At 33.3% G+C, this 17,365-nt stretch overlaps 1 protein-coding gene across 8 annotated transcripts in view; it reads left to right on the forward strand.

The window, feature by feature from the left end:
• The window catches only part of LOC130449560 (hexokinase type 2), an 89,484-nt gene that overhangs the window by 55,411 nt on the left and 16,708 nt on the right, over positions 1–17,365 (forward strand). For 4 of the 8 annotated variants that reach the window (XM_056787456.1, XM_056787454.1, XM_056787458.1 and 1 more), the window contains 3 exons: positions 348–510; positions 4,659–5,014; positions 12,613–12,712. In XM_056787456.1, coding sequence (XP_056643434.1) covers positions 348–510; positions 4,659–5,014; positions 12,613–12,712 — 619 coding nt within the window. The remainder of the gene's footprint in view (positions 1–347; positions 511–4,658; positions 5,015–12,612; positions 12,713–17,365) is intronic. The other 4 variants (XM_056787455.1, XM_056787451.1, XM_056787457.1 and 1 more) reach the window with 1 other exon arrangement.

The following is a 17,365-nucleotide window of genomic DNA, read 5'->3' on the forward strand; positions in this document are numbered from 1 at the left end:
TTTTGTTCAACAATTCAAAGAAATTTAATTGGCAACGTGAATGCCAAAGGGCGTTGTTTGATATATTTTAATATAATGATTTCTCTTCACAAATTTTTGATTAGAAGTATAAAAGTTTAAGTAGATCTTTTAAAAGTAAATTATAGTCCAGATCTGGCCCCCAGTGACCAGAGCTTTGGAATTATTGTATTATTCTGAAAGGAGATTACATTGATGGATTAAATCGATTTTGGGCAAAAACATGAGTTTTTCTCAGTTAATCACACGACGTTACTAATATTTAAAACTTTTTTGGTTAATCTTTGGTTTAAATAAAACGACTAACTGATATTTTCTTTTATTTACAGATTCGAGACAAATGCCGAGAACTGATTCTTACCAGTGATAAATTGAAACAAATAATGAAACTGTTTCTGGAAAACATACATAGAGGTCTGAGTAAAGATACCCATCCAACGTCCATAATTAAATGTTTTCCTACGTACGTTCAAGACCTCCCAAACGGCACAGGTATTTAAACTTTCAATATTATTAGGTGGGCTGAAAAATTCGTAGACTTGCACATACACTACCAAACAATAGTTTAAGATAACATTAGAACAACATAATTATTTATCAATAGTAACGAAACCCCATTAAATAAATAAAACTAATGTACACCTGCATATTCTATTGTTAATATCGAATATCTAAAGAAGAAGAATTTATTTACTGTGACTATAAACTATTGTTTTCAAACACCGAAAACTCTGCGTTACAGCCAGGTGGTTGAGTCGTAATAATATTTTTATGATATGCTGGTAACTAATTACTTTGTTTTTGTTTCCTATAAGTCAATAATAAGCTTCTAAAAACACGTGCTTCCGACATATTATTACCTGAGATTTTACCTGGGTTTGTTCATAAACAATCATCTCAATTAGTCTAAACTTGTGGTGTCTACAGTGAAGACGTTTTATAACGGAAAAAGCATACGAAATTAGTTTACAATTGAAATTACCGAATACTTGGGGTCATGGTAGAATAACTCGATAAGGGAGACAGGCTCGATAAGGACGCGGGCTACCACGTCAAGTGACAAAACCCGAGTTCAACCTTTATCATGACTACCGTAAAACGGCGCCTGAAAGATGTGGAGTTGTATGATTGACTCTCCGTTCGAAAACCTTTGCTATGGTCACAAAACAAGAAAAAACAGATACAGGCCCTTGCCTATCGAGATTGGACTGAAGAAGATTTTAAAAAAGTTTGAGCTGATGCCAGACTGTGTAGTCGCTCATTTATGGCCTAGGATTGCTTATCTAGCCGTAGAACTGGCAATTTGATCAAATTTGACGGAATTATAAAAAAGGAACAGTACTCAAAATTTTAGAACAAAAACCGTTCTTTTGCGATTGCGATTAACTGGAGATTGATTCATTTTCCAACAGGACAATGATCTCAAGCATAGTTCCAAATTATGCAGAGGATATTTGGAAGAGCAAGAAGCAAAAGGGGTGTTGAACGTGGTTTGATCTCCTCAGAGCCCGAATCTCAACCCCATTGAACTTTTGTGGAAAGAGCTTGATAGACACGTCCGTAATTGTGGTCCATTATCGCGAGACGAAATGTGGAATGCTTTATGCGAAACTTGGAAAACAATATAAAAACAATATCAACAAATTAATTGCCTGTATGCCGAAAAAAATTCTAGGCACGCCACTGATGATATCTGACTATTGTTGGTATCTGATACGTCATTATCTCTAAAGTCTACACATAGAGAACAGCATTAAAATGAAATTTTTCATAACTCAATGAGTCATTTTTTTAGTAAATCCACGTTTTTTCTGTTTTATACCTAAATAGCTGAAAATAGAGCTGATATATTACATTACTCGATAAGTCGTCTGACTTTCTCATAGGTGGCACTGGCATTATCAAGTCAGTATGACGTTTTTGAAGTACCAACTTTTAAAAGACTATGTCTAAAATTTAATGACATTTTGATTAGTCAGAAAATAGTGACAGCCGTTTAAGTGAAGCTACTTTTGTTATTTTCAATACAATTTCGTGTGTTAATTTATCATTGCTTCTTGATAAAAAAAATACTGTACAAGCTTAGTAATGGCTTCAAAAGTGATGTTACAGACAGTTGTCTCCAGAGCAAGTTCCGGTTGCAACATTACAGTATAAGCCAAGTTCCTGCAGCCACATGAAGCTTCACGACCCATTTTACAATTGCAAAAAATCATTTTCAGCAATTTTTCTGGCGCAGGCAAATTTTTAAATTTGATGGGCTGAAGTGAATCGTCCTTTTTGAACCATCCCCAATTTAAGATGTTAATTTGTTTATTCCCTAGCCATATCTGAGTTTGTAAGTAATTCACAAAAAAAATTTCAAATTCTTATTTTTTATGTAGCTCCATTAATTTTTAAGCTATCACATCCTACAAAAAACATTTTAAAGGTAATTTTCAGGGCTACAAGCTTATGTATGTTAGAAGGGTTTGAGACCTTCCACATTTTATTAATAAAGGGTCAAAGGGCTGTGGATGAGCAATCCTCGCCCTATAGTGACAGATTAATTTGGTTATAACTCCGTCAATTTTTATGCTACAAAAAAAATAAAGAAAGAAATTTTATCGACATAAAAAATTCGTTAAATTGAAGGTTTATTTGTTTTTGTATCTCTTATAGTTATGGAGAAAAAATGAGCAAAATTTTTTTTTTGAAAAATCAAAAAAAAAAATATTATTTAATGCTCATTTTGTTCAAAATTATGCATTTTTAATCAGCCAAACAACTTTCAGATGTCGTAAATAACATCCAAATAAAGTATTTGGTACAAGAAATAAGTTTAATTTTGATTTTCAATGAAATGGCATTAGTTTTAGTGCAATTGTTTTACCTATAAATATTTTACATCATATCTCACTGAAATTTCAGTCGAAACGACTTTTATCTTTTTAAGCTCTTTAAAAAGTATTCCATGACTTTTTGTTGAAAAATGTACCCTTTTTCCGTTATTAGAGGTTAAATGCTCAATTATGTAAAAAAAAGCTATTCAAGTATCTATAACTTGCTTTAGGTAGAATTTTGAGATCTTAAAATATTTCTTAATTTTCTTAATTTCTTTGTTTTTTTATAAGCTTCATTTTTGTTCACCACACTTTTTTCGGTACCATTACAGAGTTATACGTAAAAAGCTATTGAAAAATGCGGGTTTTTTGACGAAAAATCTTTTCTTTTCAATTGCAAATAACTCAAAAACTATTGATCTGACGAAAAAACTTTATACGATATTTTTTACTTTAAATTTGCCGATCTTTCGATTTCTGGGGTTATTTTGGGTAAAAAATAGCACACTTTGGCACTTTGTAGATCTTGCTTTTTGGATACACGCCTCCTATCATCTGTCAAAATTTCAAATAAATCGGTGCTACATTAAATAATTCGGTGGGGAAATGTTTGAATACCTGGCCTAAAATTCATTAGAAGGGGTGTCGTACGGGAGAAATTCATGTATTGATAAAGTTTAAAACGAACTTACAGATGACAGAATATTCGATTTAGAAAGCAACAATCATATAAACCCCAGAAATTATTCAGAATGAAATATTTATATATTAAAAATAACGATATAAAGTATAAATGTTACGAACAAGCTCGCGAAATTGATCCTTAGGCCGACCCTGTCCAGCTACAATAGAATTTTAAAATTCGGCGAATTCGCACGGCGCCTTTAATCTGTTTTTATATATATAGCGGACGCGTTTTTGATAAAGTTTTTATTATAGAAGGCGGTTTATTACAGTATTTATTTTAAACAATTTCTAGGAAACTCTATTTTAGAGATAGAGAGAGAAAGAGAAATGCTTTATTGTAAAAAAATTTAGAAAAAAGCTTGTAAAAACTAAAAAACAAATAATAACTGAATAAAGATGAAACAAATAAAATAAAAATTCAATATACCGAAGAAAACCACAATAAGTAATAAAATTATGGTCTATTGCCTTTTTATTGATTTCTCGAGTTTCTTTTTGTTCTAGAACTTTGTAGAATTCTATTTGTGGTATATAAATAAGTTCATGTAACGCAGTTAGTTCAGTTTTAAATAAATAGTCGTAGTGAAAACAAGGAATTGGTAAAAGTAATAGCAAAAATTATTTCGTATTTTGGTATGAGCATTGAATTTTGTTCATCGACCATCTCCAAAATGGAGTGACAATCAATAGCGAATACTACATAGTTGTTGGATCATTTGAATGCAAAAATCAAGGTAAAACACCACTGTTTCATCAATACAATGACCGATTCACAATTTCGATGGTATCGATGGTTAAATTGAAGGATTTACGCTTAGAATTGCTACCCCATCCACCGTATAGTCCAGATCTAGCCCCCAGCGACTATTGGCTATTCTCTGATCTCAAAAAAACTCGCCGGTAAAAATTCAGCTAAAATGAAGATGCAATTACTGAAACTGAAGCCTATTTTAGAGCAAAAGACAAATCCTTGTACAAGCACGGCATCGAGAAGTTGTTATGATGGTATTGCTCTTGAAGGAGATCTTCTTATTATATTTTACCATATGTAGTGAAGAACAGCTAAAATTTTTTCGTCAACAGATGTACTATAAACTAGTTTTATACCTTATTTCATTTTATTTTTTTCAGAAAATGGTAAATTTCTAGCTCTCGATTTAGGCGGCACCAACTTCAGGGTTTTACTGATCGAACTTAGCGGTGATCATTTCGAGATGAAATCGAAAATCTTCGCTATACCGCAACACATCATGTTAGGATCCGGAGAACAACTTTTCGATCACATAGCAGAATGTTTAGCGATTTTCGTCAAAGAAGAACAAGTAGCTGATCAAAAATTACCTTTGGGCTTCACATTCAGCTTCCCTTTGTCGCAAAAAGGTCTAACCATAGGATATCTGGAAAGGTGGACCAAAGGGTTTAATTGTTCGAACGTAGTTGGAAACGACGTTGTCCAAATGTTAAACGAAGCTATTGATCGAAGAGGGGTGAGTTAAATGTTAAAAAAACTCATTAATAAATACATTCATGATAATTAGTAGATTATTTATTAAATTTTTAACATAAAATGTCGGTTCATTGTATTTTACATTCAAGTAACGTATCTCTCTATTTGCAAAATTTATTTTAGACACAATACGTTTCATTGTTGTCTTCGCATAATTTAAAAAATCCGTTTTGAAATTCAAAATCGAACCACGTATTACATACAATCGTTTCATTGATATTCCGGGGAAGGAAACTATCCTCAAATTTTTCCCATTAGGAATATTATGACCCTAATTGAAAACTCACGATCGACTGCGACTCATCTTACTGTTTATTAGTTAGCATTTTTAAGTTGAAGAAAATTGGCCACTGTTTCGGGAACCTTAAAAGTCTGGTTTTTAACCACGACCTGATTGATCGGCGGCGATCCTTTGATCCTGCTGGACGAAATTTAACATATTTTTCAGTAACCACAAATCTCCTGTTTATATCATTCTTTGTTCCCTTAAGTTTTACAATTAATAACCATGGTGGCCACAAAACTGAAAAACCTGGATACATCAGGGAATTTTATTTTAAAAACTCAGTGGTCACCATGATAACGTTCCCGAATCTTCAATATCATCCGATGTTATATGGTTGATTTCACAAATTCGACAAACTTCTGCAAACCCAAATAAAACAATAACCTTGAACATTAACCCATTAACGCGTAATTTACTTTTTTTTCGAACGATTTTAATGAAAATATCGTTAATTTTTCATGAGCAACTTATACGCGTAGGAAAAAAATATTACTACGTCTAAATTTATTCAAAAAGTGCCGTCCTCCAATGAGACCCTGTGACTTTAAAATTTCACCGAGCATATTATAAATTCCGGTTTCTAATGCAAAGCGGAAAAATCAGTAGACGTACTAAAACGAAAATCTACAGAACAGCAATAAGGACAACAGTAACTTATGGAGGAGAAACGATGAATCTAACAAAAGCCGATGAAGAAATCCTTAACACCTTCGAAAGGAAAATGAAATTATATAATATAACAAAATGAACGCTGAAATTAGAGAAATCTTAAACGAGGAGACTACGACCAGATATATAAAATCGCAGCGAATACGATGGCAAGAACACGTAAAACGGATGAAAAATAATAGTGATGTTAAAAAAATAACAGAATGGAAACCCTTAGGAAACCGGCCCAAAGGAAGACCAAAAAGTCAAGTAACAAGTAATCTTAACAAAACGGGAGTCCGTTGATGGTAATACGCAGAACAGGAAAAAGTGGAGAAAGATAGCGGAAAAAGTCAATAATTCCAAAATGTATTCCGCCGTTCTTCAAAGGAGAAAACAACTACTTTCCTGGCTAATGCCTCGAAGAATATTGAATTACAACTCCTCTGAAGAACGTAAGGTCAATCGACCCTTTTGTCGATATTAACATCCCCAATGGCTCGCAATTTCAAATAAAGGTTTTAACTACTGACTAATTTCGACTTCATTACGTCTCACCAGAGCAGTTTAACAACCCTCGTTCGGACTTGAGACCCAAACTGAAAACAACGTCAAACAGTGTCGCTATTTGATTCATGTAGTTAAACGTTTTCCAGCGAACACTAAGTGGCTCCATCCTCACTTCCAAATGCGAAACATTGGTCAGTTATAAATCTAGCCTAGTCGCCAATAAAATAGATTCCGTTGGTAAATGAGGTGTGTGAGATGTATCAAAATAAAGGATTTCTACTATTCACTTCTGAAATCATTTCGAAATTCAATATTTCGAATATGAATTCTGCCGTTCTTTAAAGTAAAAAACAACTACTTTCCTGGCTAATGCCTCGACGATTATTGAATTACAACTCCTCTGAAGAGCGTGATGTAAATCGACCCTTTTGTTATATTAACATCCCCAATGGCTTGCAATTGCAAGGAGGGGTTTGTAATCACTGACTAGTTCGACGTCATTATGTCTTATCAGAGCAGTTTAACAACACTCGTTCTAAATGTAATGTAATAATTAAAAATATGATTATAAGACTATAAATCTAAAACATCATTCTATAATAAAAAGAATAAAAAAGGAATTTAATTTGTTTTGTGAAATTTATTACATTACATTACAATTACCGCAAAATGTTCTGTGCTTGTCTTTATAACCTCTTATCTAAATTGACACCGACGTCTTAATAGATCCTAATGGTCCCCAGCAGAAGTGGTGAGATAATTCACGGAATGACTAATTTAGAAATACTCATCCCTTGTTATCTCTATTTCATGGTAGGGAGAATAAAAACTGGTTATATTACTGCCAAGTGTCTTCAAAAGAGGGCGCTGGGCGCTAATGGATTAAATATACTTCATCGGGAGCATTAATTAAAAATCACTCTGTACTCGTAAAAATCGCAGCTTTCTTGAGCTTGTAAGTTTTCCAATTTTGTTTAAGAAATGTAATTAGTTTGAAATAGTTTTAAAAGTACCTATATTTCTTGAATACGGAGCTTCGTAAATTATTCGCGATTTAGCCGGCAATGAATTCTGTGACGCTATTTTGGCTATACTATACACTACTAATTTCAAAATTCGACAGAAAGAAAGGTGTTTGTTATACACGTGAAAATACTAAATTTTAGCTTCCGGTTTTTCGTCTCCCGATGCGGAGCCGAGTTTACACGTGTCAAGTAGCTAAAGCAAGTTACTAAATCAAGTAACTAAATTTAGTTACTTGTATGGTGAAAACAACTTGATTTAGTACTTGCGCAAGTACCTAGTTGGTTTAGTCTAGTTCATTAGTACAGAGTGATTAAAATGACTCGTTGGAGTGGAGCGACAACATTAAAGTTTGTAGTTGCTAATTCTGTTAACAAAGTAGAAGAAGCACCATATACTCATCCATTTTCGTATCCAACAACGCTTATTTTTATGTTTCTTCACTTCTTCTGCAAGTGTTTCTGATAATTCACCATTTTTTCAGCCATGTTTAATTCCACAGTACTAAATGTCAACCAAACCGGAATACTTAGCAAAATGAAGACACTCGCTAAAAAACCAGACTTTAGCTACTTGATACGTGTAAACTCTGCTTTAGACTAAACATACAACTTGAAGAATATATAATGTTTGCAAAGTTTTAAAGATAACGTTACATTTCTCATAATAAGTCTTATATTACTGCAGCCGTCATGATAAAGTGGTAACTGGTGATACGTTTTAAAACATTTTTATTTATCTGTAAATTATCCCGCCATTCCTGATGAGAACACCGTTTGAGATCTATTTACTATATATTAAGTTATACAATGTCTCTTATTTTCTGTTTTTATTAACTTATCGTTTCGGATTACCTAATTTCTGTCTTATATTCTATCCTCTGACGGGAACCAACATCGTAGTTAAGCGATTCCATATGTCCCTTAGTGAAGTTCCATATCTTATCAAATTAGTTACCCTTATTTTTGTATTGATGTGGCTTTAACGACCATAAATATAATTAATTACGAGGATGTATTGATATCTAGTTAGCCTAGACCAGTTCCATTATTAAACAAAATATTGAGTTACCATAGCAACGAACAATAACTTATTAGAAGTGTCAGTGTAAAGTTTAACGTCAAACAAGTAAACCACCAGAGTTACACAATAAATTAAAAGACAAAAGGTGTCCGCCGAAAATGTGAAAATTGAAAAATTGGAGTATCGAGCCATCATCAAGTACCTTTATTTAAAAGGGTTAAGAGGTAAGCAGATTTACGAAGAAATGATTAATACCCTTGGTGATCAATGTCTTTCGTATGCGACCGTGAAAAATTGGACTTCAAGCTTCAAAAGAGGTAAATTTTCTATTGAAGATGATGACCGATCGAGAAGGCAAGTTTCTGTGTTAGTCCCCGAAAATATCGACGCAGTTCATTACATGATTTTATCAGACCGTCGAAGTGGACTAAAACGGATATCTAAAGCACTGATTATTTGATACGAACGCGTTCATCATATAGTTCACGTCAATTTGGACATGAGAAAAGTAGCTGCAAAATGGATCCCCAAATGTTTGAATTTTGACCAAAAGCGTGCAAGGGTAGAAGCATCGCGTCCGATCTGTGCTCGATTTGAAAACGATGTAGACTTCTTAAACCGAATTATTACTATGGATGAGACTTGGGTACATTTCTTCGATCCAGAAACGAAGCAACAGTCGATAGAATGGCGACAATCTGGTTCTCCAAGACCTAAGAAGTTTCGTGTCTTAAAATCCGCTGTAAAAGTTTTTGCTTCAGTTTTTTGCGATTGCCCTGGAGTAATCATGATTGTTTTTTTGGACAATGGTTGAACAATAACTGGAGATTACTATTCGACATTACTGACTGCTCTACGGGAAAAAAATAAAGAGAAAAGACACGGAAAGTTATCCAAAGGTGCTATGTTTTTGCAGGACAACGCCCCTGTACACAAATCTCATGTTGCTATGCAAAAAATTCGTGATATAGGGTTTGAATTACTAGTAATCCCCCTTATTTACCAGATTTGGCTCCTCAAATGAAAAAAAAGGTTAAAAAAGTCGTTTCTTCCAACGAGGAGGTAATATGATGACTAAAAAAATATTTTGACATTGAAATTCTGTTTGGTTCTATAGTAGGCTAAGAATTTTTCAATATATCCTCGTATATCTTTTGTATAAAATAGGATTAGTATTTAAGAGAGCATAAACACGCTTAGTGTGTTCTTGATAGTCTTGACATCCAACAGTAGTCAAATTATTGAAACCACTTTATTTATTTATATTTCATAATAATAAATAGTTTTTCAAAGTTGTTAATCACGTTATCTTGTATTCCTAAGTTGCAAGCAGTGAAAAAACCCAGTATCTATGTTAGGCAGGTTATGATTCACTGTTAATCCTAATTAAGACAGGTTTCCAACTGCAATGAATTTGTGGTATTTCCCAGATCGGAATAACCAAACCCGACATTAACCAAGTTTTTTTTTATTATTGTTAAATTAACTATATTCAGATTATTTGTACATTTCGTGTTTATTTTTTGTGTAGGTGTCGTTTTATCGCAATCTGAAAACTATTTTTAAACGGGCCTTATCTAATAGCGATAAGGTTTCTTACTCATAAAAATAAATTATAGTTCATGCTTTTTCTACTAATTATCATGAATCGGATTATTCTTAAAATGAATAGAAAAACATATAAAAAAGCAATTAACGTATTTATTGTTTTCCTGGAATAAAATTTTTTATTACAATATTTCAATTACGATTTGAAGATTCAAATCGACAGTTTCCTTAAAAAAATCCGTGATAAATACAAAAAAAGGAAAAACTTTCGATTTTGATATTGCACTAAGAATATAATAATAATAAAAGTACATTCAGTATTTGTTTGTTATTAATCGATTCAATTCTCTTTTGCTTTTATATTTCAGTACAGAATTTTGGCATTATCTGTAACAAATAATCGTTTTTCATATTCCATAGATGTGAAGTCTTACAAAAACTCAATGGGGTTGATGTCGGGCGACTGTGACGGCCAAATCATTACTTCCAGTACATTCTTCTACAATTCATTCAAATACTCTTTGCTCAGCTTCCATTAATGCTGGGAATCGTTGTCATGCTGGAAGATAAATTTTCTGTCGATCAATTACCGGCCAGAACGCACTAAGTTTTTCTTTAATATTTTTTATATCTTTCTTTTTCCAAATCCCTTCAATTTTTAACAAGTCTCTCGCGGTTCTCACAAAACATCCCCAAACAATCACCGAGCCTACGCCGTGTTTTACAGTCGAGATTACACATGAATCTAACAACCGTTTTTCTTTAGACCCAAAAATCTCAAAGTCTGACTCATCCCTCCATAAAACTACCACTCGTCATCTAATTTTTTAGTTCTTCGGCTCACTACAACTTCCTAATTTTATTTTGACGTCTTAAAAGAGGTTTTTCACCTTCCAAAAAGGCCAGTTTCTCTCGCTTTCCTTTTCACTGTAGAAGTATTTAAAGGTAGATCCTTAGATTCATTGATCTGAGCTGCTATCTCTGAGCCCTGGAGTCGACGATCTCGTTTACTTGTTTTCAATGTACTCAAAGACTCACGTTTACTGATAAACACAATACGTTTATCTTCAGCGGTTATGGTTTTTCGAGGCCCCCCTGAACGTTTTTCATAGTCAAAGTTCCTGGTGGATGCATAATTTTTCACGTTGTAGTCCACGTCGAGGTATTTTCAATTCGGTAACAATGGTACGGCTACTTTTGCCTAGATTATAAAGATCTGCGATTTATGTACCGATAGTTGCTTGATTTTACTCATTTTAAAACTTACAGTTCTGAATTTCTTCTTCTTCTTATTTATTTTTAAGATCACATGATCTGTTAGTTTTGCAGGTTCCTCTGTATCAGTTTCTGGAAGGTGGACTGCCAGCTGTCCATCCATCTCTTAGGTGGTCGTTCGGGTTTTCTTTTCCCTATTGGTTTTCCTTCAAGTACGATGCGTGGCAGTCTACTACAAAATATTATCATGCGCTCGTATAAAGTAAACAATTAATGGACACTGATATTGGAAAGAGAAGTTTTGAAATTCAATAAATGGATTATAGGGTAGTCAAAATGAATCACTATATCATTATGTCCTAATCAGCGTGCCTTTGATGAAATTATATTTTAAGCATCATGTTGAAATATTTGTTTGGAAAAAAATGTTGTCATGAAAATTTTATACTTGTCATTTTAAGCCACGTGACCTAACTGGCCGAGTATAGAAAATTATGGAGGCAACTTGTTGGCGAGGCCAAAAATTAACTCGGGTTTGCGTTGCCACAGTAGTAGTAGTAGTAGTTCGTGACCCAACTGCAAAATAAAAATGTGTGATTATTTCTCCGACTTGACAGCTGTCACATCCTGTGACAACCGATACTTTATTATCTTCAGAACCCTTATTTTTCACGTTAAATCTCCTATCTCTCTACATTTTTCATAACAAGGTTCCCACTCTCCCCTACCTCTTATTCGAAGAGATAGACTAAAATTTGTGAAATGAAAAATGAGCAGAATTTGTTGAAGAATTCGATTCTTGTACATAAATTGCCACTCGATTGGGTAAATGTTGCTTTTATCATAATTTTTTCCCTGAAGCTGTAATATCCGTCCCCGAGATACGGCAAACGGCCGTTTTTAGTTACCCACCCGGTACAACTTCTTTCTAGAATATTCTGTGCGGTTACAGTTAATTTCTCCTTAAAAACATTCAAAAATCAATTGCTCTTTAATAGATGGAGCCACCAAGCATCTATTATACTTTCTACTACATGTTATTGCCGTTAAATGGCATGCGGCTGTGTACCAATCAAATTATGCAATTTGAAAAATTAATTAGTTGAATTATAATTTTAAAAAATAGCATTGTTATGTAGATAAATATTGATGCAGGGTTGCAGGAAGTTGCATTTTTGCGTATTGATTTTGTTTAAAACTTGACGTGTATTTTGAAAAAAACTCTTTTTGGTTTAAATAATAGACAATAATTAATGAACTGCTTGAATTTTCAAATCGATATAGTGAATTATATTCTAGAATATGCACATTTCAGTATATTTCAGGATTTTGAAATATCAGTCATGGCTATATTAAACGATTCGACAGGCACCCTTATGTCTTGTGCTTGGTTGAATCACCAATGTCGAATCGGTGCTATCGTTGGTGAGTTTAAAATTGTAAAAAAGGAAAAATAATGACCGTTTATTTGGTTAAGGCATAATATGAAATGCACAACTACGCATGACTGGTTGTTTTAGAATACATGAACATAATGTACAATATACAAAAAATTACAGTTTATTAAATTACAATGGGTAGTATCAAACGTTTCTACAAGATATAATTGTGGTTATAATTCTTAAATAACAATTTATATGCGAAAAAAAAGTTACAAGCACACGTTTCCTTTGGTTTCTTAAGTTTTATTGGAACTGAAGATGTCTAGGTGCTGTTTGGATTTTGGTGTGATGCAAGCAAGGCTTTGTCATCTGCAAATTCGTTGTGGGTAAAGCAGATTTATACAGGGTGTTTCAAAAAAGGTAATCTCGTCTCTAGGATAGATAGAAAACTGTGAAATACTTTGGAATTTGCTCAAAAAAAAAAAATCTCGTAACGCCATCCGTATTCAAGATAAATGGCTTTGAAGAAAAAAACACACATTTTTTATAATTTTACCGAAACTATTGTCAACATTGTATTGAAATTTTATACGAATTTGTTTTGAATGCTGATACATCCAATGAATTCGGTTTGAGGTCTGACTCTCATAGAGGGCGCTAGTTACGCGGTTCGTACCAAGTAGTATTGAACTTTTATTATTTTTATTAAACAAAGTTTGGAGAATTTTCAATAATTTTCAAAATAAAATACTCTGAGAACGGTACACAGAATCGAGTTTTACCAAGAGTACCTTTTTGGTGTAGAATCAAATGATATTTAAGTTTATTTGAAATTTTGTTTAATAAAAATAATAAAAGTTCAATACTACTTGGTACGAACCGCGTAACTAGTGCCCTCTATGAGAGTCAGACCCCAAACCAAATTCATTGGATGTATCAGCATTCAAAACAAATTCGTATTAAATTTCAATACAATGTTGACAGTAGTTTCGGAAAAATTATAAAAAATGTGTGTTACAAAATTTTTTTACTTAGTAAATCCCAACCTCAGTTTTCTGTCTATCCTAAAGACGAAAACACCTTTTTGTGAAACACCCTGTATATTAAATAATTTAGGGGACCTTGAAACACCTTGATTTGATTAAGTCTAGTTATGTGCATTCCATTTAATCTTTTATTTGAAAGAATCTGTCCTTAGTTATCTTAGATTACATTGAAGGCTTTTGTGCCATTTTTTGCAGTCTTTTCCAACTATAAATTTATTTCCTAGAGTTCCGAAGTACTTTTAGGTTGTTGTTATACGGGTAGGCCAACTAAAAGTGGCCCCGAGAAACACAATTATTTTCAGAATATTAGGTTCATCACTAGACTAAAACGAAATGAAAAATGCGGTGAATTTTGTGAAGAATTCGATTATCGCATATGCATTACCACTTAATTGGATAAATTTTTTAAAAAATTTACTTTCTCAAATATATATTTTCATATGCGCCCTCTAGTAGTGGACCTGAAATTCTGAAAATAATTTCTACGTGTTTCCCGGGGCCACTTTTGTCATAATTATTTTTTTCTCTAAAACTGTAATATTATCCGTTCCTAAGATATGGTCGGGAGCTTTTCTAATTGCCCACCCGGTACAATAGAAATGTGTCACAACAATTAATCAACAAAAACGACGAAAAACTTTTATCACTTTGACAGTTTTCTTAATGAATTTATAACAAATATTACTTATTATGACTCGGCCTTAAAGCCCATTGTAATTTAATAAATTTGTAATCACAATCAACAGAAATAAATTTGGTTACAAATAAGTTTAGCATGAATATATTGAACTTTTATTGTATATACGTGTCTTGCATAAGAAACGTCTTAGAGCAGAGGCGTTTAGGGGTGCCCAAAATATGACAATTGGAAGGAATTTACCTCTGTACCAAGTTGCATCCCGGAGGAGTTGTAGGGGATCAAAGTCTCGAAAAAAATCTTTTAAATAAAAAATCTATATGAGTAGTAAGTGATCGAACCATTCTAGGGTGTTAATTAGGGCTGACCTAACCTTAACGATCAAATCTTATCAAACAAAGAACAAACATAATAAGGTCTTACATAATTTAAGCGAATTTTATAAACCCCGAATTTTTTGACTGAAATGTATAACTGTATCGAATTGCAATAACGAGAAATATCAAACAAACAAAACAGTAACTAATTATGACGCATAAATAAGAACTAAAAAAAATATACAATAATTTCAACAAAAGAAAAATAATTTAAAGTAGATTTTCGAAATTTAACCCAGCGGCGTCTGCATGTTTTTGGTGCCGAATTTAATAGTATTGCAAAAAGTATAGTTCTTTCAATTAATTATTGTTGGTTATCAATATTATCTGTGAAAACTATTTGCTTCAATCGTCCCCAAATATGCTAACTAACGGGATTGAAATCAGGCCAAGAAATAGAATCTTCACCTATATACCTGTAGCCATAAACACTATTATAGTTTATTTCCGAAAGGTGTAGAGTAATAAAATCTCATTAGGTATGCAAAGGGATCACGGAGTGACCCAACGAAAATTGAAGCCACTTTCATAGTTTGGCATTGATTTGTAAAATTATTTCTTTTTATCAAGTGTACGCAGTACCACCCGGGTTGGGGTCAATTTATGGGTTTACCCTATTGTTATCCATTCACAAACACTGATAATAGTGTACCAAAGGCGTGCCGGTAGGATATTCGTAAAAAGGGAAGCCGAATCTGAAATAGGGTTGGAATTAGGCAAAGGCACGAATAGAAGGTTAATCGCAAAACGTAATTGTATAATCTACTACCTAAGTAATCTCTACACAATATTTCAAGACCTACACCTATGGAACACGCCGAAATTGAGCCGAACTGGACGGAATTCCCCATTTTATTACTCCATACATTTCTGAAATAGACTATAGATATTGGTAAGCGATTCGGCAAAAGATTTTGTAGAAAATCCAAATAGACCTGTCCTCTTAAAGTACCAAAGTGAGGACCTACTAATTTGTCATTCATAACACCAATCCGCACGTTAACAAAAAATCTTGACGACATTCTAGAATATCGTGGGGATTTTCTGTCCACACATATGAATTACGAAAATTCATCTAATTTGGACTTAACCTATAAATAGTTCTGTGTATGTGTATGGATTTCATCTCCAAGATGTAGACTCTAAGCCATTTGAATATGATATGGATACAGATGATTTCTTTGTAAGACTCTACGTACTAAGTTCTCAATTTACTTGTCCAGTGCTTATTGTGTGCTCTATCTTCATGTCGTTTTATTGTTCCACTTGGAAAAGTATCACTATTAAAAATTGAACCAAAATAGTGGATGAGTTCGACGTTCCGGATGAAAATGTGGTATTTTGAACGAAAGTAACAAAAGTTCTACCAAAGTTAACACAATAATACGAAACGAAGATATATACAGAAGAAATATATATTTTTGTACACAAAAATAACAAGGACAGATCGCTTATTCAAAATGAAATAGTAGTTCAAGAAGTGGATCAAAAGATTTTTCTGCAATCTATTAAATTGGAGTCCTTAAATGAAACAGCTTCTTATTCGCGATCAGAAGGAACCTTAACTAGATCAAATAGAAACAAGATGCAAGTAGAATAAAACAAACCATAAAACATTTCCTAAAGGATCAGTAATTATAAAACCACAACGTGGTATATTGATTAAACCAGTACTAGATCACTCAAATCGTGATCTAGTACGTCTCCGAAATCGAGAAACAATACTTGGTGAGCTCAAACAATTATTTAAGAAAAATATGCTTGTATCCACGGAGACAGTCGTCTATACATTCCTCAAAAATATTAATTATAAATACCTGCGTGCATAGAAATCGGCCCACTGTGAACTTTTCGCTTCAACAATATTTTCTTTTCATTATCAGATGAAAAAATAAGAAATACGCCGTTGGAAAGACAATTCAATAGACTAGAATTTATGAAAACTTATTTAGACTTCCTATGTACAACACTTAATTTCTTAACCCATTAGCGCCCAGTGTACTCGAATGGGTACACCTAAATTATCTCGATTTCAGCGCCACACAACGGCGTATTTCGTAAATGTAACATAAAAACATTGTTTACTAGTGTTATTTTAATAGAACTGTGGCAGTGAGTATCAATAGATTTGGCTGTGAATATATTTACCGCGCTTCTACGTAGTATACACTGGGTACAGTGGGCACACGACTATACTGGGCTATTTTTCCAGGAACATTCTACAATGGACATCAACGGAATTGCAACTACCTCTTTTTATGGTAAAATATTCAAAACCTTAGCTTCTGCAGTAGATGCTGTCGAACAAGCACATAATGCTAATTTGGAAGTTGATGTCGTTATAATTCCGCCAGAAGTGGATTATCAAACTGACGAGGAAGAATTGGATGAAGACGATTTATTAGGTGCAGATCTCCCAGCAGATATTCCAGGTGAGGTAGAAATTTACCTCGATGGGTCTGATTTTGAAGACGAAGATGGCCTGCCACTGACGGAACTTCAAAATGTGCAGCCAACTAATTCAACCTAAAATTTGGATAGTATGCCACTGTTAGAGAGATGGCATCTTCTAAAGGGGAATCCTAATTGGACGCAAGTACCTACAGTATTAGAGATAGACAGCACAGATGGAGCCG

This window comes from Diorhabda sublineata, chromosome 10 (assembly GCF_026230105.1).
Source record: "Diorhabda sublineata isolate icDioSubl1.1 chromosome 10, icDioSubl1.1, whole genome shotgun sequence".
Taxonomy (NCBI): Eukaryota; Metazoa; Arthropoda; class Insecta; order Coleoptera; family Chrysomelidae; genus Diorhabda; species Diorhabda sublineata.